General features: G+C 39.5%; 1 protein-coding gene across 1 annotated transcript in view; it reads right to left on the reverse strand.

The window, feature by feature from the left end:
• The window catches only part of dnah6 (dynein, axonemal, heavy chain 6), a 52668-nt gene that overhangs the window by 4145 nt on the left and 27270 nt on the right, over positions 1 to 21253 (reverse strand). The window contains 31 exon segments of the mRNA XM_026169780.1: positions 44 to 165; positions 309 to 428; positions 2239 to 2377; positions 2505 to 2651; positions 3095 to 3183; positions 3875 to 4035; positions 4744 to 4934; positions 5170 to 5336; positions 5547 to 5682; positions 6722 to 6955; positions 7101 to 7280; positions 7420 to 7600; positions 8788 to 8855; positions 9353 to 9517; positions 9780 to 9905; positions 10218 to 10421; positions 10767 to 10963; positions 11100 to 11223; positions 12244 to 12360; positions 12548 to 12692; positions 13148 to 13383; positions 13511 to 13678; positions 13890 to 14132; positions 14584 to 14724; positions 15994 to 16146; positions 16232 to 16463; positions 17417 to 17571; positions 17677 to 17750; positions 17872 to 18018; positions 19798 to 19969; positions 20348 to 20479. Coding sequence (XP_026025565.1) covers positions 44 to 165; positions 309 to 428; positions 2239 to 2377; positions 2505 to 2651; positions 3095 to 3183; positions 3875 to 4035; positions 4744 to 4934; positions 5170 to 5336; positions 5547 to 5682; positions 6722 to 6955; positions 7101 to 7280; positions 7420 to 7600; positions 8788 to 8855; positions 9353 to 9517; positions 9780 to 9905; positions 10218 to 10421; positions 10767 to 10963; positions 11100 to 11223; positions 12244 to 12360; positions 12548 to 12692; positions 13148 to 13383; positions 13511 to 13678; positions 13890 to 14132; positions 14584 to 14724; positions 15994 to 16146; positions 16232 to 16463; positions 17417 to 17571; positions 17677 to 17750; positions 17872 to 18018; positions 19798 to 19969; positions 20348 to 20479 — 4866 coding nt within the window.

Genomic DNA, 21253 nt, shown 5'->3' on the forward strand with positions numbered 1-21253 from the left:
TTTGCTTGTAATGTACTGGTATTGTTACAGTATTGTTCTTCACCTGAAAAGCCAAGTTGGCATTCTCATGCATACCAAAGACCTCAGGATCATCAATGATTGGAAGATTCTCAATATACTTCTTATATTGTTCGAGTTCATCTGACTCTGGAGCGTAGTAAACACCTTACAGGGAGAAAACCATTAATTGAGATATATGCATAGCGTTCACTGTGCATACACGCCCGTACATACACATGTACACATACACACACATACATGTACACACACACACATATACATACAAAAGAGGGCAGAAAGAACAATACCTGAGGGGGAGTAGGTGTAGCCAGGCTGCAGAGTTTCTGGAGAAAAAAAGCCTTTGAGGATTGTCCTTAGGCACCGTTGGTCCCAGGCATCCGTCACTCTCCCTCCATACGTGATCTCACCTGAAGAGAAAAAAAACACAGTAGGATTTGAGATATTTCATGGCTTTCTTTGTTTATGAATGCAGGAGATATTGCTTTTAAAGACCAGACCCTCTTCTAGTTTCAGTTGATCAAAATCTCACTCAGAATCAGAAAAATAAAAAAGTTATGGAAAAAACAGCAACAACTTTAAACTAAAAAATATGCATATAGTATATTTACATAGATATGTGTAATTCCCGTTCTTATACAGATAATTTTGAAAGAAGTTGGATCCAGGTCATTCAATTTAAAGATGAAACACTAAAAAGAGAAATCTATTACAGAACAGAAAACTTAGGGGAAACTGCTCCGGAGCCGGAGCCTTACATTGCGGCTCTGCATGGTTTGGAAAGATAAATTATAAGTATTTAACTGAAGTGTATTTTATTTGAGTTAGTTCTTTTTTAAAACTTGTAGTTCTAAATTGGAAGATTATTGTGATCTTGAATAATAAAAATAAAGTTAGATTTTATTAGCGTCACACTTGCGGAAGCCGGTATACCCGCCGAAACGACATGCATTTACCGAGACTTTCAGCCCCAGGTAGGCCAAGTATGGAGAAATGTAAGAAAAGAAAAATATCTGAAGAAAATACAACATTTAATGATGGCTGGGCAGATTCATTTGTATTTACTTCTGACGAGAGTGACCTACCGGATCCACATACGTATGTGAGCAGCTGTTCTCCACCATGAACTATGTTAAAAACAAACACCGCTCACGCCTCACAGACGACAGCTTACAGTCCTGCGTAAAGATGAAGTGACTTCGTACAGCCCCGATCGTACAGCAGATGCTGTGCGCAGAGGTTCAGGAGCAGAAGTCCGATTGTAAACACATCACGGCAGACCCGACGATGTTTACATGAACATGCTCTTCAGCATCTCTTTATTGACCACTTTTCACACACAGCCGGCTGTAGCTTTCCAGCTCACAGCCCGACACAAACAACAACACAACAGCAGAGAGAGTAAGCCGGTGAGGCGTGATTGCGGATGCCACTCAGGTACGTCTGCCTCTCCTGCAGCGTCACTGCGGGCCACGCCCCGCGAAGCACATTAACCAGGTACAATAAATATTATGCAGATATTTTGAAAATATTTATTTTAAATTTTTTAGGAGCATGGTGCTTTTTTTCCAATTATTTTTTTAATTCTGGTCAAGGCTCCGCTACACTCCGAAAGCCCAGAAGGCGATACAAGGATGACGGCTCATTGTTTTTGTTTGCTACATGGATAATTTAAGTTCAGCTTTTGAATTCATTTTAAAGACACCTTCAACTGGTTGACTTTCTTTTTAGTTATTACTTTTTAAGGGTTGACATTGTGTTCATTACATAAATAAAATGTAATTTTCTCCATAGCACTTCATGGATTTCATAAGCAACACACTATAGCTGTTTATACAAAGCATTAAGGTAAAAAAACAACAATATACACGGTGTTATCTTCATTTTAGATGTCAAAAAGTATTTGCGGCTCCCAGTGTTTCCTTTTCCATAGAAACCAGGTCCAAATGGTTGTTTGGGTGTTTAAGGTTGCTGACCGCTGGTTTAAAGTGTCCTATTATTCTTCCCACACTTTTATTTTTATGAAACGGCTGCATGTTTAGGTTCAAGGACATGCAATCATGTTTGTTTTGTGAAAAGGCTTTCTATTAATATAAAATGTCAAAATACAAATAAGACATGCATTACATATGGGAAATAAGATGCTACACAAACAGTCCCTAACTTATTACCTTGTTGAATTTAGATACAAGAACATTTCTGTTGATATTTGCTTCCTACCAGTGATGTAGACCAGAGCATCCCAAGGGATGGTGCCATCTTTGCAGTACAGGTTGAGGTTGAGCAGAGCACATTCTCTGTCACTGTCATTGAATTCGTAGCGGATGTTCCAGCCCAGGGGACCAAACTTCTTCCGCTCCTAAACACGAGACACACAGGCAGAGAAGTACTGTACGACCACACACAAAGTAAAACACATCCAAGAAAACAAAGTAATAATGATGAGGCACTTTACATGTAAAATACTGAGAAAGAGTGTATGTAACCTGGATGATTGCATGGAAAAAGCAGATTCCAAAGACAATCTTCCTCCACTGGCGTCCCAAAATGTGGCGTTCAAAGAAACTGCTGGTGATCTCTGTGAAGGCTCGTCGCATGTTGGCTCGCAGGCCTTTAGGAGGCTCGTTAGTCACCTGGCAATGACATCACAGAGACCTACTGAGAAGACTACCAGCAATCCTGACAACCTTTTGGTTTAGCATCTCCTCCTTGTTGTTCAGGCTGTCTTCAAGTGCACATACAATCCCAACGACTCTTCAAGGTAACCAGTGTACCGTGTGACTCACTCTTCAAATGATCAGGTCATGGTCATGATGACGATAAATCAAGTGCTGGTAGTTAATGTACGTTTAATTGACATCAAAGATTTCGACCCATATTTATGAAGGCAGTGCTTAACTAACGTTTATGCCACAGATACCCTAAATAAACAGTACTGGTAATTACCAAAGTCATTTTTATGTTTCACTCATGTTCAATCCACCAGTATAGACAAGTTCTTTTTTAAAAACAGTATTTTTAATCATCCATAGCTTTATTATATAGTATTACAGTGTTTGGGTCTCTGTGTGACTACCTTAATGGAGTTCTGGAGCACTGTAACAGGAAATACTTTGGTCGGCATGGAACTGAGAAACAAACGGAAGTTCTCATGGACTGATGTGTCTGCAGAGAAACAGATGAGAAAATTATTTGCATATTCATAAAAAAGAAAAGGCCTTAAAAAGGTCCTGCAGTATTTTTTATCAATAATACAAACACTTTGAAAAACCAAAGCATACAATATCACAGTTTACTCATTTCTGTTTCTCAGAGATTAGAAATGCACGTGTAAATTACAAATGATGTCTAATGACATTAGAAATATGAAGGAACTTGTTTAGATGTGTCCCTGAGCATTGCTGCTAACAATGTTCATCCCTTTATGACCACAGCGTACCCATTATCTAGTGGCTATAATGCGATCAACAAATCTGCAACAACTGTGTGACACTATCATGTTAATGTGGACCAAAACCTCTGAGGAATGCTTTAAGCATTGTTGAGTCTGCACAATGAAGAACTAAAGTAAGTTTTTTTGAAGGTCAAATGGGTTCCAACTGAGTACAAACAAAGTGTAACTAAACTGAAACTAAACTGCAGCCCAGCATCTCTTTCTTGGGTATCCCCATCCATAAACACTAAAATTACCACCGCTGGGATTTCCCAGTTTGAAGCAAATGTTGTAATTATTCTAATTTAATACTATTTTTTCATACAACCCTCATAAGCCTTAACTAATAAAAAATATGTCACAAATGTTAGGACAGAAGGCTGAAATAAACAGAAACTTTTGAGCTCAATTTAAAAATAGTACCAGACTCAGTGAAGGTCTTAATGAGCTCCTCCATGGCTAACATCCAAGACACTGCCAGATGGCAGTTCTGCAAGAAGACCCAGTTGCCACTCGTCAGCGCTGAATGGATCATCTTCTCCGCTATAGGTCCCTGGCCTTGCCCCAGTGAGATAGCCTCGACCCTGAAAAACACAGAAAAATCACCATTTTGATGCCTTTATAAACTTTATTCATTCATTTGCAACAACCTGTCTAGTCCAGGATCACAGGGACAACAGTTTAGACAGAGGTGCCCAGACCTCCCTCTTCCCAGCCACTACCCCAATACAATACCCCAAGCAGATATCGAAGTGAAATACTGGTTTGGGAACATGTCTTCTGGATATGACCCAGCATGACCTTTGGACATGCCCTTCGTGTAAGAGGTGTCCAGAAGGCCTCCTGGATGTGGATGAGTAGTGGCTCTACTCTGAGCCCCTCCCAAACTCCTCATCCTATGTCTGAGACTGAGCTTAGACACCCTTTATAAGACAGCTCATTTCCACTGCTTGTATCTGTAGTCTTAAACTTGAACTTGTTCATTTGAGGAAGCAACTCATTCTCAAACTGAAGAGGACAATCCACCCTTTTCTGGCAGAGAACCACATGGCTGAACTGTCCCAGTGCAAGTTGCAGATTATTGCTTGGTGCAGTCAAATTGATGGCATCATCCTAAAAACCTCCCACTACTTGGCTTACAGAAGACAGAAGCTACTGACTATTAAAAATAAAAATAAAAACCCAACCAGCTATATATGTCTATATCTCAGATGTCACAGCCTGGTGAATAAAACAAAGACATTTTTGCGAGCCATGTTGGAGGGACCTCTAACCATTTTTTTCTCCCTTACCTGTCAAGACACCCTCTCTCATTTGCAAAGCGCTGGAAGGCACCCATTGGGTCAGAACCTGTGCTGAGGATGAAGATCAATGGGGTGGTAGGGGACATGTCATTATAGAGATTAGCCAGGTCAACTGGAGGGTTTTCCACAAACTCCTTCCCCAGGTTGACAATCACAAACTCAGTTGCTGCAAAAACCACCTGGATGGAAAAAGAGGATATAAGTCACAGAAAAGCTGGGAAAAATTGACCAAGCTTTGGTGGTGATGGGAAAGCTCCGTGGAGAGCTATAAACCCATGTCATTTATTTCTTTTACTGAGATCCTTTCTTTAATACTGACAAAAGTTACACTTTTTTAAAATGATCCTCTTCACCTGGAAAACAATAAAAAAAACCCTCAGTAAATATCTTTCCCCGGACTTCATCCAGGCTCACCTTCTCTTCCATGAAGCTCTTGATAAGAACTAGTTTCTGGAAAGATCCCAATCGCTCATTCCAGTAGCCTTTCATCTCCCGTTTCTCCTTTATGGACTCCTCGAGAGAAGGAAACTCTGACACATAGCCTTTCCATTTTTCTGGATTTAAAGATGCTTCAAAATGCCCTATAAGAGAAAAGGAATTCTATGGAATCAGACATAGGATTTGTACATAGTTTGGTAAGTAAATGATAAGAATGATTAGAACATCTCTTTATAAAAATGAAAAATGACAGTGTATGTAGGTCAAACATTCTAGTTTTATATTTAAAAGTAACATGCTGACATATACAGATCCTTATCAGCTCAACAACAATAACAATGGGGATAGGGTACCTAGCTTAATATGGATATGGGTTCTAGTGATTTCTCTGGAGATGCCCTTGAAGCAAGGCAGTGTGTCCTCCAGCTCACAACATGTCTGCCAGTAAAAATCACTTAGCCATGGCACATCTGGTTGCTCTGGATACTCCTGGAAGATGCAGAAAAAGAAAAGTTTATGCCCACAAATTTAGTAGACATATTGTTATCGACTGGTGTAAGTAAAGAGAAAGTTAACTAGAATTATAAAAGAGTGAGGGGATGATGACAAATGGTTTCTATGACAAGCAGCTTTAAAAAGTAAAAATGACACTTTAATCTGAAATACTTGGGATCACTAAAAAGTTCTTGTTTGAATCACCAACTACGATTACACCTGCAGGCACTCCACTAGTCAGATGCATTCAGTGTTTACTCGGATTAACAGCTTTCAGATATTTGGGTGATGAGTCTGAAAATTCGCTTCTATACACCTGTGTAAATATTTCATTAAAATCCCTTATACTTAATGATTTGATTAATCATTACTCCTTTTTAGCGTATTCAGTCAAACTACTATTATTTTATTTTGGTTTTTAAAAAGCTTGCTTTTTGTCAGAAACATACATTTCCCTGTTACTCCAAACCTTTGAGCAGTAAATGCTAAGAGGCAATAAACGGGAGACCTAAAACAGAGGTGTAGGAGAAAGAAGAACAGAACTAGCATGAGGACTGTGACTGCTAACAATCAGTGCCTCCAGTCTAGTGGCATGGTTAACACCATCACTATATACTTCTTTAACCTCCTAAGACCCGAACTCTTCCACAGCATGCATTTTTTATTTCTCTTTGATATTTGGGCTGATTGGGACCCGATAAATGTCAAAACAAAGAATTGCCAGATTTTTTTTTCACCTAATTTTTGTTTCTAAGAAAAATGAGATCCACATATGAGGATATTCATATAAAATTTCGATAGAACAGTAGCAGTATAATGTCCTCGTAAGTGGATATCAGGCCCTTGTAGAGCAAAATTGAGTATTTTGGTCTAAATAACCCAAAATGTGATGTCCACATATTTGGACGCCAGGTCCTAGGAGGTTATAAAAAAACATGAGCACAATCATAGGAAATCTTTTTCTTTAGTTAATTATTTTATTCATTATTGCTTTTATCAAGCTGAACTTCTATGGCTGGATTTCCCACCTCACCTTTTTCAGTGAAGAAGCTCCTTTTAGGAAGCGCCACCATTCCCCATCAGAGATCTCGCCACGCTGCCTCATGATTTCTACGCACAACATAAAGCTGTAGATAAGCTTGTGTTGCTCGAAGAGTCCACGTGACACATTAATGTAGGAGTTTAGCAAGATTTGATTCAGGAGAATCTGAAGGCGCTCTTCTAGCACAGTACTCTGCTCTGATGTCTCGATGGTGGAATTAAAGAGCTGAAGATGAAGGAAGAAATAAACAAAAAACAGAGAAAAAAAGAAAATAATTTCTTTAAATGGGTACTTACACATTTTCATTAAACATTCCTGTACAAGTAGCTTTGTAAATTTGAGAGTAAAGCCCAGCTCTTTTTTCCCTCACGTGTTTAAAGTACTTGAGTGAGAACTGGTACATAGGATCGATCTCCGACAGACTGGCAACGACAAAGTACAAAACAGATCCTCGAGTGGCCACAGGCCTGTAGCGCTCCCTCGCAGAGTTTATCATCAGCTCAGTTGCTTCTGCCTCTTCCAGACGGTGCTTTATGGCCTCTGAAGTCACCTGGAGACAAGAGGATGCAAAAAATCATGGAAATAAACAGGATGAGCATCAGAAAAACAGGAAAGTTTAAAAAAAGGTCATTGCAGGGAATGTTAAATTCAACAACCACAACTCCATATCCATATAGCCTAATCCCTACCTTTGACTCCTGGAGAGTCTGAACTAGCTCCTCGTTGTCAAGTATATTCCCCTTAGAGGTAAAGAGAAGCTTAAGAATGCGGTCTTCAATATCTTTCAGCTGGCTGCGGTCAGCGTTGATGCGCACAATCAGCTCGTTCCTCTGTTCCTCAAGATGCGGACTCTCAAGACGCACCACATCACTTAAAACAGATTGAAAAAAGATTGAATCAAGAGATTCCAGAGGTCATTATCAGAAAGGGGGGAAAGGATACATACAATTAGGATACATAAAATTATGTGCAGTATTTCTATCCATTTTTTAAAATGTAGATGGCTTTGTAAATGCTTGTTACTAGAGATAAACGAGACCACTTTTTTATGTCCGATACCGATTCCGATATCATAAATTTGGATATCTGCCGATACCAATATGAATCCGATATAGCGTTTTTTTTAATCAACAAAACTGTTTTTTAAATAAATATCTTGCTGCATTTTATATAAGTTCATACTCAAGTTTTAAAAAACAAGACACTAAAACTATTCTGTTATACTTGTATGCAAAAAATACACTGCACCCAAAATATTTTATAGTTCAGCAACACTGATCAATCTAATAAATTTAAACCTGCACCATCCTTCCTATTCTGGTATTTTAAAGAGTCCTTAGCAGAAATATTAAACAACCTAACTAATAGGGTTGCCAACTCCTAACATAAATCTCCCAGAACCACCCCCCGCCCTCCACCTTGATGCTTAATCGACGTAATCAACTTTAATTTAATGCACCTGTAAAACAAATGCATAAGTTCAAAAGCTGATCATTGACCAGTTTCATGTTTGAAGTAGCAACAGGAAGGGGAATGAGAGAAGAAGAATCAGCTTTGCAGCAAGAACAGAATAACTCTAGCTTTGTGTCTTTTTTCCATTCTAGCTTAAGTACGAGACAAATCGCTTTCGATGGCCAGTCCAGCTGTGGCTCCATATATCAGTTGTTAAGCTTAACGTGGAAATACTATGCAAACATTCAGGGATGAACTTACGCACTTGCTTTACTTCTCTGGGATAGTTTTCGCCGAGATAACATGCCGCGGTTTGGAAGCATGTAGCGAGGCTCCACATGCTCCACCAGACCGCTGACAGTTCCTGCAGACAACAGCTGCTCTATCACGTAACACATACTGCTCCGATGCGCCGAGCTGGGTTACGCCAAGTAGCGCGTTTGTGAGATGATTTTGTGATACTTCGGATCGGATTACATTTTTTATTTCTCTCCGATATCCGATCCAGTAATTTAGGTCAGTATCGGACCATCGGTATCGGTCCATCTCTACTTGTTACATAGTTGAAATGCAATAGCTTTTTTCATGTGTGTGCATGTATTTACCTGAGAAGTTGGTCTTCTAAGCCAGATTTAGTGACAGTGAAGTTGATAATTGTAACTTTGATGCAAACCTTAAAAGGTGGAAACAGAAACTCATTAAATCACAATGAAACCTTGAACTACTTTGCTGGTCTCAATGATCGTCTTTGTGGTTTTAATTCAGGATTCTTTGGAGTCCATGTCTCTCTTTTATAATGTCTGTGATGTATGCATGCACTGTTGGCTTGAACTAATGAGACAGTACATGACTGCATTTAGTGTGAGCCCATTCTCACACTAAATGCCCTGGGGCAGACTGTAGCCACATTCTGCCCCAGGGCAGCTGTGGCTACAACTGCAGCTGCCTCCACCAGTGTGTGAATGTGAGAGTGAATGAATAGTGGAATTGTAAAGCGCTTTGGGTGCCTAGGAAAGCGCTATATAAATGCAATCCATTATTATTATTATTCTCCTAGACTGTTCAGCTATAGGGTTTTGCTGGTTGACATATGACTGCGTCTCTTTACAGTATCTTCTTTTGTACACATATAGTATAAGTAGATTTGAGTAGGTGTGCTGCTGTCCTTACCTCTGGCAGGTAATGTGGGTTGGCCATCTTTGTGGTCATATAGAACCTAAAATTTTTGTCATAGTCAATATCTGAGTCTCCCAGTCGGATCATTGTTCGGCCGCCAGCCACAAACGTCTGCTTCAACAAGACGGGCTCCAGTGCTGGATCCAGGGTCTCCTTTAACTATACACCCACAAAATACCCAAACAGAGCCATTCACAGTACACATGCTTTTCTTAACTCTTTTATAATGATATCCTGGGACAACGCAAAATTAAAAACACTATTTAATAACAATCTGTCCAATAAAGGTCTTCAACTTATTTAATGTCGCCCAGTGTTAGCCCACCTTAAAAAATACACAATTACAATACAACATTTGACCACAAATTGTCTTTTTTATGATTAAGTCTGTTTTACTGTCACATGAGTGGTGCAATCCTACCTCCTCTAGCAGTACAGGGACACCCATGCTTATGGCATTCTCTAGGGTACGAAGGAAGCCAGAGTCCGTTAGCTTGATCACCTTTAGACCATGTTTAGCCTCCTTGGAGCGGATCCATCGGTTGGCCTGAGAATGAAAGAAATATCCTTAATCCCTAATGTGATGAAGATGACTTCTTTAAAAAAATTTGTAAGAACGAATTTAAACTTATTTATCCTTGTTATGCAGCTGTATACCACTATTTTCAAAATCAAAATTAGTTTTAAAATTAAGGTTCTCGTGTAATAAATGTGTGAAATGAATATTAATGACTTGGGATTATACAGATAATTGAGAAGTTAAAGTGTTAAAAAAAATAACCCATTTCATTCATAAAGTAATCAGTGTTGGAATTATCGGCACTACATGGATGCTGCTGGAAACTTGTTTCTAGTTCACCTGATCCTGTGGGTCGATCATAAGAGGCCACCGGTGGCCCTCAGTCACCAGGATGCCATTCTCTGTAGAAACAGTGTCACGAGGCAAACCTTCTGCATTCCACTGGCGGATGACATATTGATCACCAAGAATGTTAATCAGGCTAAAAGTGGAACTGATTGGGATGTTCAGGTTCTGGCACTGCGTTATCCACTGGTCAATTAGCTGGTGAGAGGGAAACAGAGCGCACACAAGCACAACAACTCAGGTTGTATCCTCCAGAGTTTCTACTGTTTTCCTCATTTCATCCCTTATTATTACATGTTATTTCCTGTCTTATAATAAAAACAAACAAGGTGTAAGGCCATTACGATAGTGGGGATTGCGTGTGACTGAGCACAATAGCAGTAATGAGAAAACTGGGCCCAGCTTTTGTTTGTCTTATGTAGTGTCCTATTTTCTACTGATTTTCAAAAATTAGACTAAACTCATACTAAAGGCACAAGCTGCTAATTCTTTGTTAGAGCAGCCTGTAAAACCTTAAAAAGCACAGAATAAACCTGTACCTACCAGCTGTCTATAGTGGGAAGTAAATGCACCATAATATGCCACACAAGCAGCTGCAACGAAGACATTTCCCACAACATTGATGATCTCTTGCTCAAACAGGGCTACACTTTCTTCCCAGCGTACTTGTTCGTCACCAAGAGCGAACGTTAGCTTCCCTGCCCTGATCAGACGGGCCTGTGTCAGAGCCATCGTATTAACTTTGATGAAAAAGAAAGAGAAAGAATTTTAGCAAGCCAAAGACAGCAAGGTACATCAAACATTTAATAAAAGACAGATGGTAGAACTTATTTCACAGAGTATATTTTATGTTGTACTTTTTGGCACAACTCTCACCCAAATCTTCTTTCTCATTCATGCTGCTATCAAACTGCTCCTGCAGGACTTTGATCTGGTTCTCCACCTCCTGAAGCTTCTTCTGCTTCTCTTTTAGGGTTGCCATGGTCACATCCAGCTCTTCCTGCACAAATGAGTAAGCACAGATGAAGAGGGAAATGGTAGAGTAATATCATACAGGAATCATTAAAGCAATATTTGGAAGTACTGTACGTGTTGGTCTGGTTTTTATTTCTCATCATTAAGTTTAGTGCACATATGCCAAACCCACATCAGACTTAGTGCTGTAACGTACTCTGGCCAAAATCTTGACTGCTCCTTAAAGCAATAAGCTGCATAGCTCTAGCTACAGTACTACAAGCCCATAGAAATCCAGCAATGCGTTTGTCTTGAAAATAAGAGTCTCCTGCCTTAAATTTTCTAAAATTCCCCAATAATCTGAAACAGCGAGTGGAATAAAACACTAATGAGAGAGCTGAAGACCACCACCAACACTTGGCTTTGCAGTGACCCATCTTAGACTGGGTAGCTTACAAACTTCCATTATGTAAACTGTGATTCATGATCCACTAGTGAACAGCGTCAAACTGATCATCTCCTTCTTTAGACCTCATCATTCTATCACGATCTGGTGCATTGGTAATATGTCTGCTAAAGACACTAAGTTGCTTTGTGCTTATATATAGCAGGTAACACAGATGACACTAACTCTTTCTTATGTTTATGAAGAAGAAATAATGTTTAGATCAACATTTTACTTAAATGTCAGCAGTCATAGTCCCACAAATGCAGATATTTTTTGTCCTGGTTTAGTGTAACACTATTAACAAACCAAAAAAACCTAAAATATTACAAACTATTTCATATCTAAATTATGTTTTCCCCCTTAACCTGTATGATGTGGCTAAAATTAACACAACTCTGATAGATAATGTTAAAACCCTAAATCAGGGCTCCCACAGGACAAATCTGTTTTTTTTTTTTACAGGTTGAATCCTTATAATTACTTTGAAACACTTAATAATTTACATTTGAATAAGCCTGTAAGAACATACTTTTCCTTAGTGAGGTAAACCTAGAGCATGAATTTATTTCAGCTTCAGCTAACAATGACGGCACACCAACAATGCACTCTGTAACTGACCTGTGCCTTGGCCAGTTTTTCTCTCTTGGGGCCAACCTCTTTGAAGACTCTCGAGTACAGATCCATAGCTCTGACCCACATGCACATGGACCTGCACGCCCTTGATACCTTTTCCACCTAACAAGAGCGACACAATAAGAAATTAGGCCAAGCAAAAACATACTGAAACATTTCAGAATTTCTGATAGGTTATACTATCTGAAAACCACATGTTTAGTCATAATAATACAGTAAGAAGTTGTTATTTTCACTGGCTCTGTTTGTACAATGACATTTTTTAATCTGCCAAAATATCCAAACTGACCTTTTCAGGCATGAAATTAGGGTCATTGATGTATTTTTGTAGTTTCAGCAGGATCCTAGGTTTGATATTGTCCTTGTCATATTCTGTCAGACGCCTGAGAAAGTTGGGATCGCCCAGTAATTGCTTGGCACTTAGCCAGTCTGGTCTGTTAGGAGAGAAGAAAGTTAGTGAGACACTGTTAACAAATAAGGACTAAAGAAATGTCACGGTTGCTCGATACATTAGACCGTGACATTAGTTGATCTTTTCAAAGTACTGAAAATTCTTTGGGCAGAACAGCAAGTTTCAAAATCCTAAAGAGGATATGATATTGTGAAGATTTAATTCAGATCAACAATGCAGAAGATTAGTGAATGGTGAAATCTTCAAGTTATCTCTGTTTAATGTTAAATGCAAAATACATAAGATTGAAAAAATAGTCCCGGTGAAGTGAAGGAGTGATAAAGTTATTACATTATTGTGTTTCTATTATTGTCATTATAAAGAATTGCACTTTTAGAAACCATCACCAGTGCAGGATGGATACCTAATAAAAGTATATCATGTTAAGAAGCTATTTATTTATCTATTATTTTTTTAAAGAAAATAGTGCACACTCACTTGCAATCAAGCAAGATGCAGACAGACTCCATGACAGTCATCACTAGGGCTGGGGGTTTAGTGAACACCTTGATCTCAGAGATGTCAGCCTTGTCAAGAGATCTGAGGGCCTGGTTGGCACTCTCTAAAGCTGGCAGAGCCTGATCTAAGTCCCTCTGTGCGTCATCTGCAATGGCCTGGGTTTCTTCAGCCTTAACTCGGGCCAGTGCCTCATCTTCTTTTACTACTTTACGTACCTGTGACAAGGAGAATTATTTTAGTTATGCTCATGAAGTAATGACAAAGAGTTACCATGATTTATAATTGAAATATAGGCAACATCAGACAGGTTTTTGAAAGTTTTGTGATAAAACACAGACAGACCTCATCAGCCTTCTCTTGATCTACAGCCAATTTCTCCATGAGGGCATCAACATCAGTAGATTTTTGTTTGAGGACTGGCTCCAGAGCAGAAAGGTCCACCTTCATTTTGTCTACAAGCTCATTGGTCTCCAGCAGCTTAGTGACACCATTCTTTACACGATCCCTGGCCTATACAGTAACACACGCATAAATAATTATCATGTTTGATATAATCAACATAACAACTCATGATGCATTACCGTCACAGTAAAAATAAAACTGACAATTAGCACTCACCACCAGCTAATGTATCTAGCTGCTATTTTTCCTACACAATATCAGGTAACAATTCATCATCAACAACATATGTGAAAAATTGCCCATTATTGTGTTGACATACCAGAACTAACTGCTGTCTCTTGTTGCCAAGCATGCTGAGGTAGAGGTTGATAAGCTCTAGATAGGAGGTAGGTGTGGTGTAGTACCGGCGTCTCAGCTCTAAGTAGAAGCGCTCAGCCATTTCAGTGACACTAACGTGTATCTCGACACACATCGCAGAGATGTTCTGTTTTAGCTTCTCATTGCCAAAGTCCACATTCTGGAAAAAGGCCTCAGAGACAGAGAGCAGCGCCTCCCGGGGCCACTGAGCACCAGAACGAACAGCGAAAGAGAGGAAAGTGACATAAAGTTAGCAGCGAGGACAACAATTTGAAGCTTTGACCTTTAGCTCCTGTCAACTGAACAGTTATTCAGCAGAGCGCCAGCAGATGGACATAAAACATTTATTTAAAAACAGAAATTGTAAAAAGTTTTTTTTAAACTAATAAGTTCAAAAGAAGTTTTAAAAAATATAGAAACTACAACTTCTATGACGATGATGAAACAATTTTTTTTCTATAAAAAGGGACATGAATAGGATTACCTTAAAGCTATAGATTATGAAAAAGAATTCAATCTAAAGGGACGGTGGTGTTATAAAAAAGGGTTATATTAGAAATATTTTACATGAACAAGAGTGATTCCATAGACAAGGGTAGTGACGTATATACTGAGTGATTCATATATATCAGAGAAACAGAGTTATATCAGCATACCTGCACAAACCAGTCAATAGTGCAGCAGTTAACCAGTGAAGGAAACATGCGACATCGGGACCTGAAAGCATCGCCCACAGGGCTCATACACAGCACAATGTGTAGTTTTTCTTGTACACGGGAGATGAAAAACTGGAACACCTGAATGCACCATCACAGACACGTAAAAAAGACACACACACATAGAAGATCACAACAGGCAAATAGCATCAGCTCTCATGTGTTCTTTCCTTTTGCCTGGGACACTGATTTTAACTGTCTGCTTTTATACAGTCTGTGGAAATTTTAGCCCATAGTGGGAATCTCAGATGCTTTGCTAGGTGTTTATTATCTTCTTTAAACAACTCACAAAGGTCAGGCTTCATCATACTTCTCTTATATCAGAAATTAATGTTTAATTTCATTTTGTTTATCTTGTTGCAGATCTATGTACTGTTGCTGAAAACACTAAGTGTGTTAGGTGTCGGCTGTGTGCGGCACCCAAGGTGCAGACTCCGGAGACAGAACTTAACCAAAACAGCTTTAATGCTGAACGCAAACATAACTGGAAAAACTCAAAAATAAACTAACACCAGCGGATTGACAAAACACACAGCAAAGTAACCGGCAGATCACGACACGGACACAGAGAAACACAGGGCTTAAATACACAGAGGGAGCAATCAGGGAATGAATAACAGGAGGGAAACACAGCTGGGGCAAATCAGGCCTAACGAGACAAGGGGAAGCAACACCAGACACATTAACATCAGACATGGACTTTCAAAGTAAAACAGGAAACACATAACACAGACTGAACAAAGACACAGACTCGCACGCACTGCAACAGAGGGAACAGAGACGTGGGACCAGGGCAGACACAAACACTGACTGGACACGGGGATATAGCCACTAAGGACACACAGAGATGCGAACTAGACAAGGGGATACAGCTGACAGGGGAGACAGAGCAGCTAGAGAAGACAGAGACATAAACTATAAGACAGAACTCAAAGAAACCAAAGACTAGAAAGTATAAATAATATCATAAACTCAAAACCCCTGGGTCAACGACCCAGGCATCCTAACAAAGTGATTATATCTGGTAGTTAAAGAATGATTTCCTACATTTAAGAAAAGCCACTCGATTAGAAAACAACACTTTTCAGGATATGAACATTCATGACTCCACGTTCTTCCCACTTTCTAATTTGTTAAAATTTTGGGTAGTATCCGAAAACAAAGTTCTGTGTCGAGATTGTATTTGTTAATTTTTGTTGACTGTAACTTTATCGAAACTTTCACAGAAAATTTTAATTCATTTATTTTCTCACAAATAAAGTAGATATACTTGACACTGTATTTAATCTTTACTGCTTAAATGACACATGTTTTCTACACTTTATGTATTTACATAAGTACCGTACATACCTCATCCCTGTTCTCTTCACTGATTCCAGCCTCTCTGGCTTTAGGGCGGGTAGCAGCAAGTACTTGTTCTAGCTCGTCTTTTTCAAAAAGGTTAGGCACCTCACCAGAGTTTAGCATGTTGTTTATATCCTCCAAAAATTCTTCTACTACAATCTACAACAGATTTAATAGTTAAACACAGTAAGTACACAGAAACTTAAATACTGTAAGTACTTTTGTTGCAATCTTTTTGCAATACCTGAGTATCTGTAAAGAGGAACACCATATCTTTGCCCTCCACACCAGCCATCTTGTAGAGCCTCCTCAAGTCTTCATGGAAGCTGTCATAGTTGTACCCTCTGCTCAATTCAATCTCAAAGCAGCGGTACCCACACATGTGGGCTGCCAAGCGAGTGAGTGACTGCTTGCCTGTACCTCCCACCCCGACTAACAAGGCATTGCCTCGCTCCTGGCGAATCATACGAGCAATCCTAAAAAATAATAAGATTATTTCATTCCATATGGCACATGCATCGTGTCATTTAGAAAATGTACTGCAAGCTATAATCAGATCAAATCACTTGATATGACACTACCTTTAAAAAAAATCAGAAGATGTGCAGTTAAATTTTATTACTGATGTTAAAATAAGAGTGCCTGCATTTTACTTATGTGGAAGGTATGTCTACTAATTAGACATGCAAGTAATTATTATTATGGATAAATGATCCTTACAGTCCATATCACAGTCATTGCATGTTCTATTTTAAAAACCAATAAAACACAATCACTCGTATTGCTACTGTCATGATCCTGGGTCCTTTTGACCCAGCGTTTTGTGTTTTCTCTTCGCGATTTTGGTTCTGTTCTTCCTCTGGTTAGTGTTTACTCTGTTCTGCCCGTGTGTTCCTGTATCTAGTCCGCGTTTCTTAGTTTGTGTCCTTTCATGTGTAAGTTCCTGTTTTATTGTGAAGGTCTGTGTCTTATGTGAGTGTTTTCAGTTTGCCTCCCTAGTCTCGTCATGTTAATTACTCCCAGCTGTGTTCCCACCTGTATGTAATCCCCCTGTGTTCTCTGAGTGTATTTAAGTTGTGTCTTCTGTCATAGTAGTTGCTGGTTCGTCTGTGTTGTTTCCCCTCGCTCTCCCTGTATGTATTTCTCCGGACCTCCCTGCATCCTCATTCTGGTTTGTCTTATTAGTTTACCCAGTTTAGGTTTCCGGTTTCATGTTTTGTCGCCATCGCTGTTTGTACTCACACCCCTGTAAATAAACACTCATCTGCACCAGAGCTGCCGCATTTTGGGTCCTATTTCATATTCCACACGGCTTGCCCCGGCAAACCGTGACAGCTACTGCCTTTGGGTGACTCAGTTTGTCCCAACTACAGCTAAAATAAATCAACTACCTGTTAAGAAACTATAACTATAAGTTAAATTCACTCACCTGGAGACATGTTCAATGGCATCCTGGAAGAAAACCAGCTTGATCTCCTTGGAGAAGGTCATGTTGTAATCATCAAGATAGTCCTGAAGTACAGTCTGGATCTTATTCATGTCTGTCAGGTCTTCATACAGGCGATCTTCTTTTTCTGCATGCATCTATGTGGATGATTAGGTGGACACAGAACAAAACTGCAAATCAGTAAATAATGTACAGTATTTTTGTGTCGACCTGTAAATAAGTTGCTTGGAGGAAAACCTGACCTTGATGAAGTCCCCAAATATTATGGGATGAGACACAAAATGTGAAGACTCTAAGTGGATGTCAAAATATCGCCCTGGCAAAAAAGAGAGAGGTCTATCTTAAACCCATAAAGCCAAAATATAGATTTTGAGCTGATAACAATTAACTGAGCATTCAGAAAATAAAGTCAGAGGCTGGACTGTGAGAGTTCTTACTGGCCATCTCACAGATGATGGTGTTGAAGTAGGTCTTATCTTGGGTGTTGATGAGTCGGTCATGAAATACACGCTGGCATTCATGGCAGAAAAGGCGAAAGATCTGGGTCTTGTCTCTTACTTGACTTGGCTCACACTGCAGTATGCCTGGTAATCAACAGAGAGAATCTATATACTCACAACAAGCTTGAAAATCAATATTTGGTAAGACTATCTTTATTCTTCAACACAGTCTGAACCCTTAGGTAAGCTTTCTTGCAGTTTTTGAAAGTAGTCTTCAGGAATAGTTCTTCAGGTTTGTTGAAGACATTCAAAGCTCTTATTTATAGCTTGACTTCCTCTTGTTCTATTCCCTGTATAGATGATCCCACACTACTTCAATAATGTCAAGGTACAAACTCTGAGGAATCCAGTTCTTGTGTAATTTAGCAAACCTTAACTATTTCTCCCTCTCTTAAAACGGAATTTTTTTGAGACCCACCCTTCCAACGAGACCACTTCTGATAAAAACTGTGTGGGTGTTGCTCTGAAATGCATCTCTCAGGTCCTGTGTCAGGACTTTCCTGCATATTTTTTCTATTTCTTAAGGACATTTAGATACTATATAGGCACAAGCATTCTCCACTGCAACCACTGAACATCCAAGGTATGGACATTGAGGCTGTGGACAGCTACAGGTACCTTGGTGTTCATCTGAACAATAGACTGGACTGGACTCATAACTCAGACGCCCTCTACAGGAAAGGGCAGAGCAGGCTGTACCTGCTGCGGAGACTCAGGTCGTTTGGAGTGGAGGGCCCACTCCTGAAGACCTTCTATGACTCTGTTGTGGCTTCTGCTATCTTTTATGGCGTGGTCTGCTGGGGCGGCAGCATCTCTGCTGGGGACAGGAAGAGACTGAACAGGGTGATCCGAAGGGCCAGCTCTGTTCTAGGATGCCCTCTGGACCCAGTGGAGGTGGTGAGTGACAGGAGAACGGCGGCTAAGCTGTCATCCCTGATGGACAACATCTCCCACCCCATGCAGCAGACTGTGACAGCACTGAGCAGCTCCTTCAGTGGGAGACTGCGGCACCCACGGTGTGGGACGGAGAGATTTCGCAGGTCTTTCCTCCCCACTGCTGTCAGACTCCATAATAAAGACTTTAACTGATCAAGCACACACATCCATACATATGCAATAACACTAAGTGCAATAATCCTTTCTGTCATCGTTGTATTTTTACTCAGTTGTATATAGTATTTGTATTTGTATTCTATTTTTATCTTATTGTATATTTATTTTATTTTATTCTACTGTATATAGTATTTTATTTTATTCTATTCTGTACAGTTGTGTACTGTATTTATTCTTATTGTATTCTAATTTTTGCCTCATAACTTTTGCACTGTCCACTTCCTGCTGTGACAAAACAAATTTCCCACGTGTGGGACTAATAAAGGTTATCTTATCTTATCTTATCTTATCTTATCTTATATCTGAAGTAGGTTGTTCTTTTGTGCTCTACTTGCCCTGTTTCCCCAGATTATTTAAGGGCACACCATCCTGAGATAGGTCAAATTCGGTTAATAATCTGCGACTCACCTTGTCATTGTAAAAGTAAAATTTTATGATGGTCAAGTTGTGTTATTTTTGGCATTTCTCATAGATTCAAGAGATGGCAACAAATTATGAGTTTTTGCAACAGGCTGCTAGTAACAAAGTGCCCGAAGATACAATCTGAAATTGGTTCTTTGTGAAGTTTGTTATGTGTAGACTTATGCTGGTTCAGCTCTTCAGTTAGGGGCGTTTTTCCTGCTTGAATGGTTCACAGGTCAGTGTTAAGCCACTTAACAAACCAAGAAAATAATTCTCTGAAAATAGTCAGATACAAGGACTGGATTGCCAATGAATGAAAAAGCAGCCAAAGACCAAAGGAATACTCACCTTGGACACACTTGGAGAGGTCCCGGAGATTAAAAACATAGTGGGACTTGGCTGGGGTGGGCAGCAGATCCACACTTAAACAGTTATAAATCTCCACAGCTGCATCCACAATCTGTCCGGCACAGTCCTTCACTGCCTGGGAAAACTCACTGAGGAAACCGTTCAGTATAGCCTGGAAGGAGGTTGGGTATGAAAAGTGGTTGTAACACAAATGAGAGGGCATGAAGAGGGGTATACTGAAAATTACATATACTGGCGGAGCAGGAAATGGAAAAATTAAAACATTTAAAGTAAGCGCAACATCTCATAGAGAGAAGTTCATGGACATAACACATACAGACTACTCAATAAAGATTCTTAATCTGTCAAGATTAACTTGAAATAATAATAAATAAGCACGGACATGATATATTTTGAACTGTAAACACTACTCCCTAAAATGTAATTCTTTACATACGTGTGTGTGTGTGTGTGTGTGTGTGTGTGTGTGTGTGTGTGTGTGTGTGTGTGTGTGTGTGTGTGTGTGTCAGTATTTTGGAGGACTCCTGACTTTGAAGATCTGTTTGAGGCTGGTGTCCGAGGGTGTTGGCAGGCACAACATGCTGAAGTGGCGAATAAATCTGGGGGACACAGGATTTCGCCCCCCTCCTGGAGGAGCACATGCTGCTGTAATGGTCATTTCCTGAGAAGAAAAAGACAGAATAAAGGGACTACTAAACAGCGGATAAAACGCTAGTATGTTACTTTTTCCTGACATGTCACCATTGACAATAAAATGTTCCATTTAAGAAGAGGGGTTCCTTGTGTGGGGCATTTAAGGACAGTACAGAAATGTTCTAAAATCAGTTGTGCCTGTGTGTATATGTGTGTTTGTATAGCACAAGTTAAGGTAGTAAACATTCTATGGATGATGCACTGATCAGAGACCACTTTTAATTTCGTTGTACCTGCGACGATGACAATAAATACTCACTCAAATGAGCAATCCTATTTATCCATATTGTATATTCTGTATCTATACATGTGTATATGTGTATATATGGTGTATTTATGCTTATATCCTTACTCTCATTCCCCTTAATGTATCTGTAACATGCAACTTCTTTCGGTGCTTTGCTACTGGAAACGGAATTTCCCGGAGGAACCCACCCGAGGGATTAATAAAGTTTCATCTAATCTAATCTAATCTAAAGACATTCTGATTCAGATTCTCATTCTATAAATGGCGAATAAAAAAGCTAACAAATAGCCCACAAGATGACTGGGTTTCCTACATAAAAGGATTTAGTATTCATTAAAAACACCAAACAGAACAAATGAGGTTTTTAACTGTGCTCAAAAACTGAACACGGGGAAAACATCCACAGTAGTTCAGACTAGAATGATTTTGTCTTTACTTGTAGGCAATATTTATGGGAACGTAGAATGTACAGACACTAAAAACAAAAGGTTAAGA

Source organism: Astatotilapia calliptera, chromosome 6 (genome assembly GCF_900246225.1).
Source record: "Astatotilapia calliptera chromosome 6, fAstCal1.2, whole genome shotgun sequence".
Lineage (NCBI taxonomy): Eukaryota > Metazoa > Chordata > Actinopteri > Cichliformes > Cichlidae > Astatotilapia > Astatotilapia calliptera.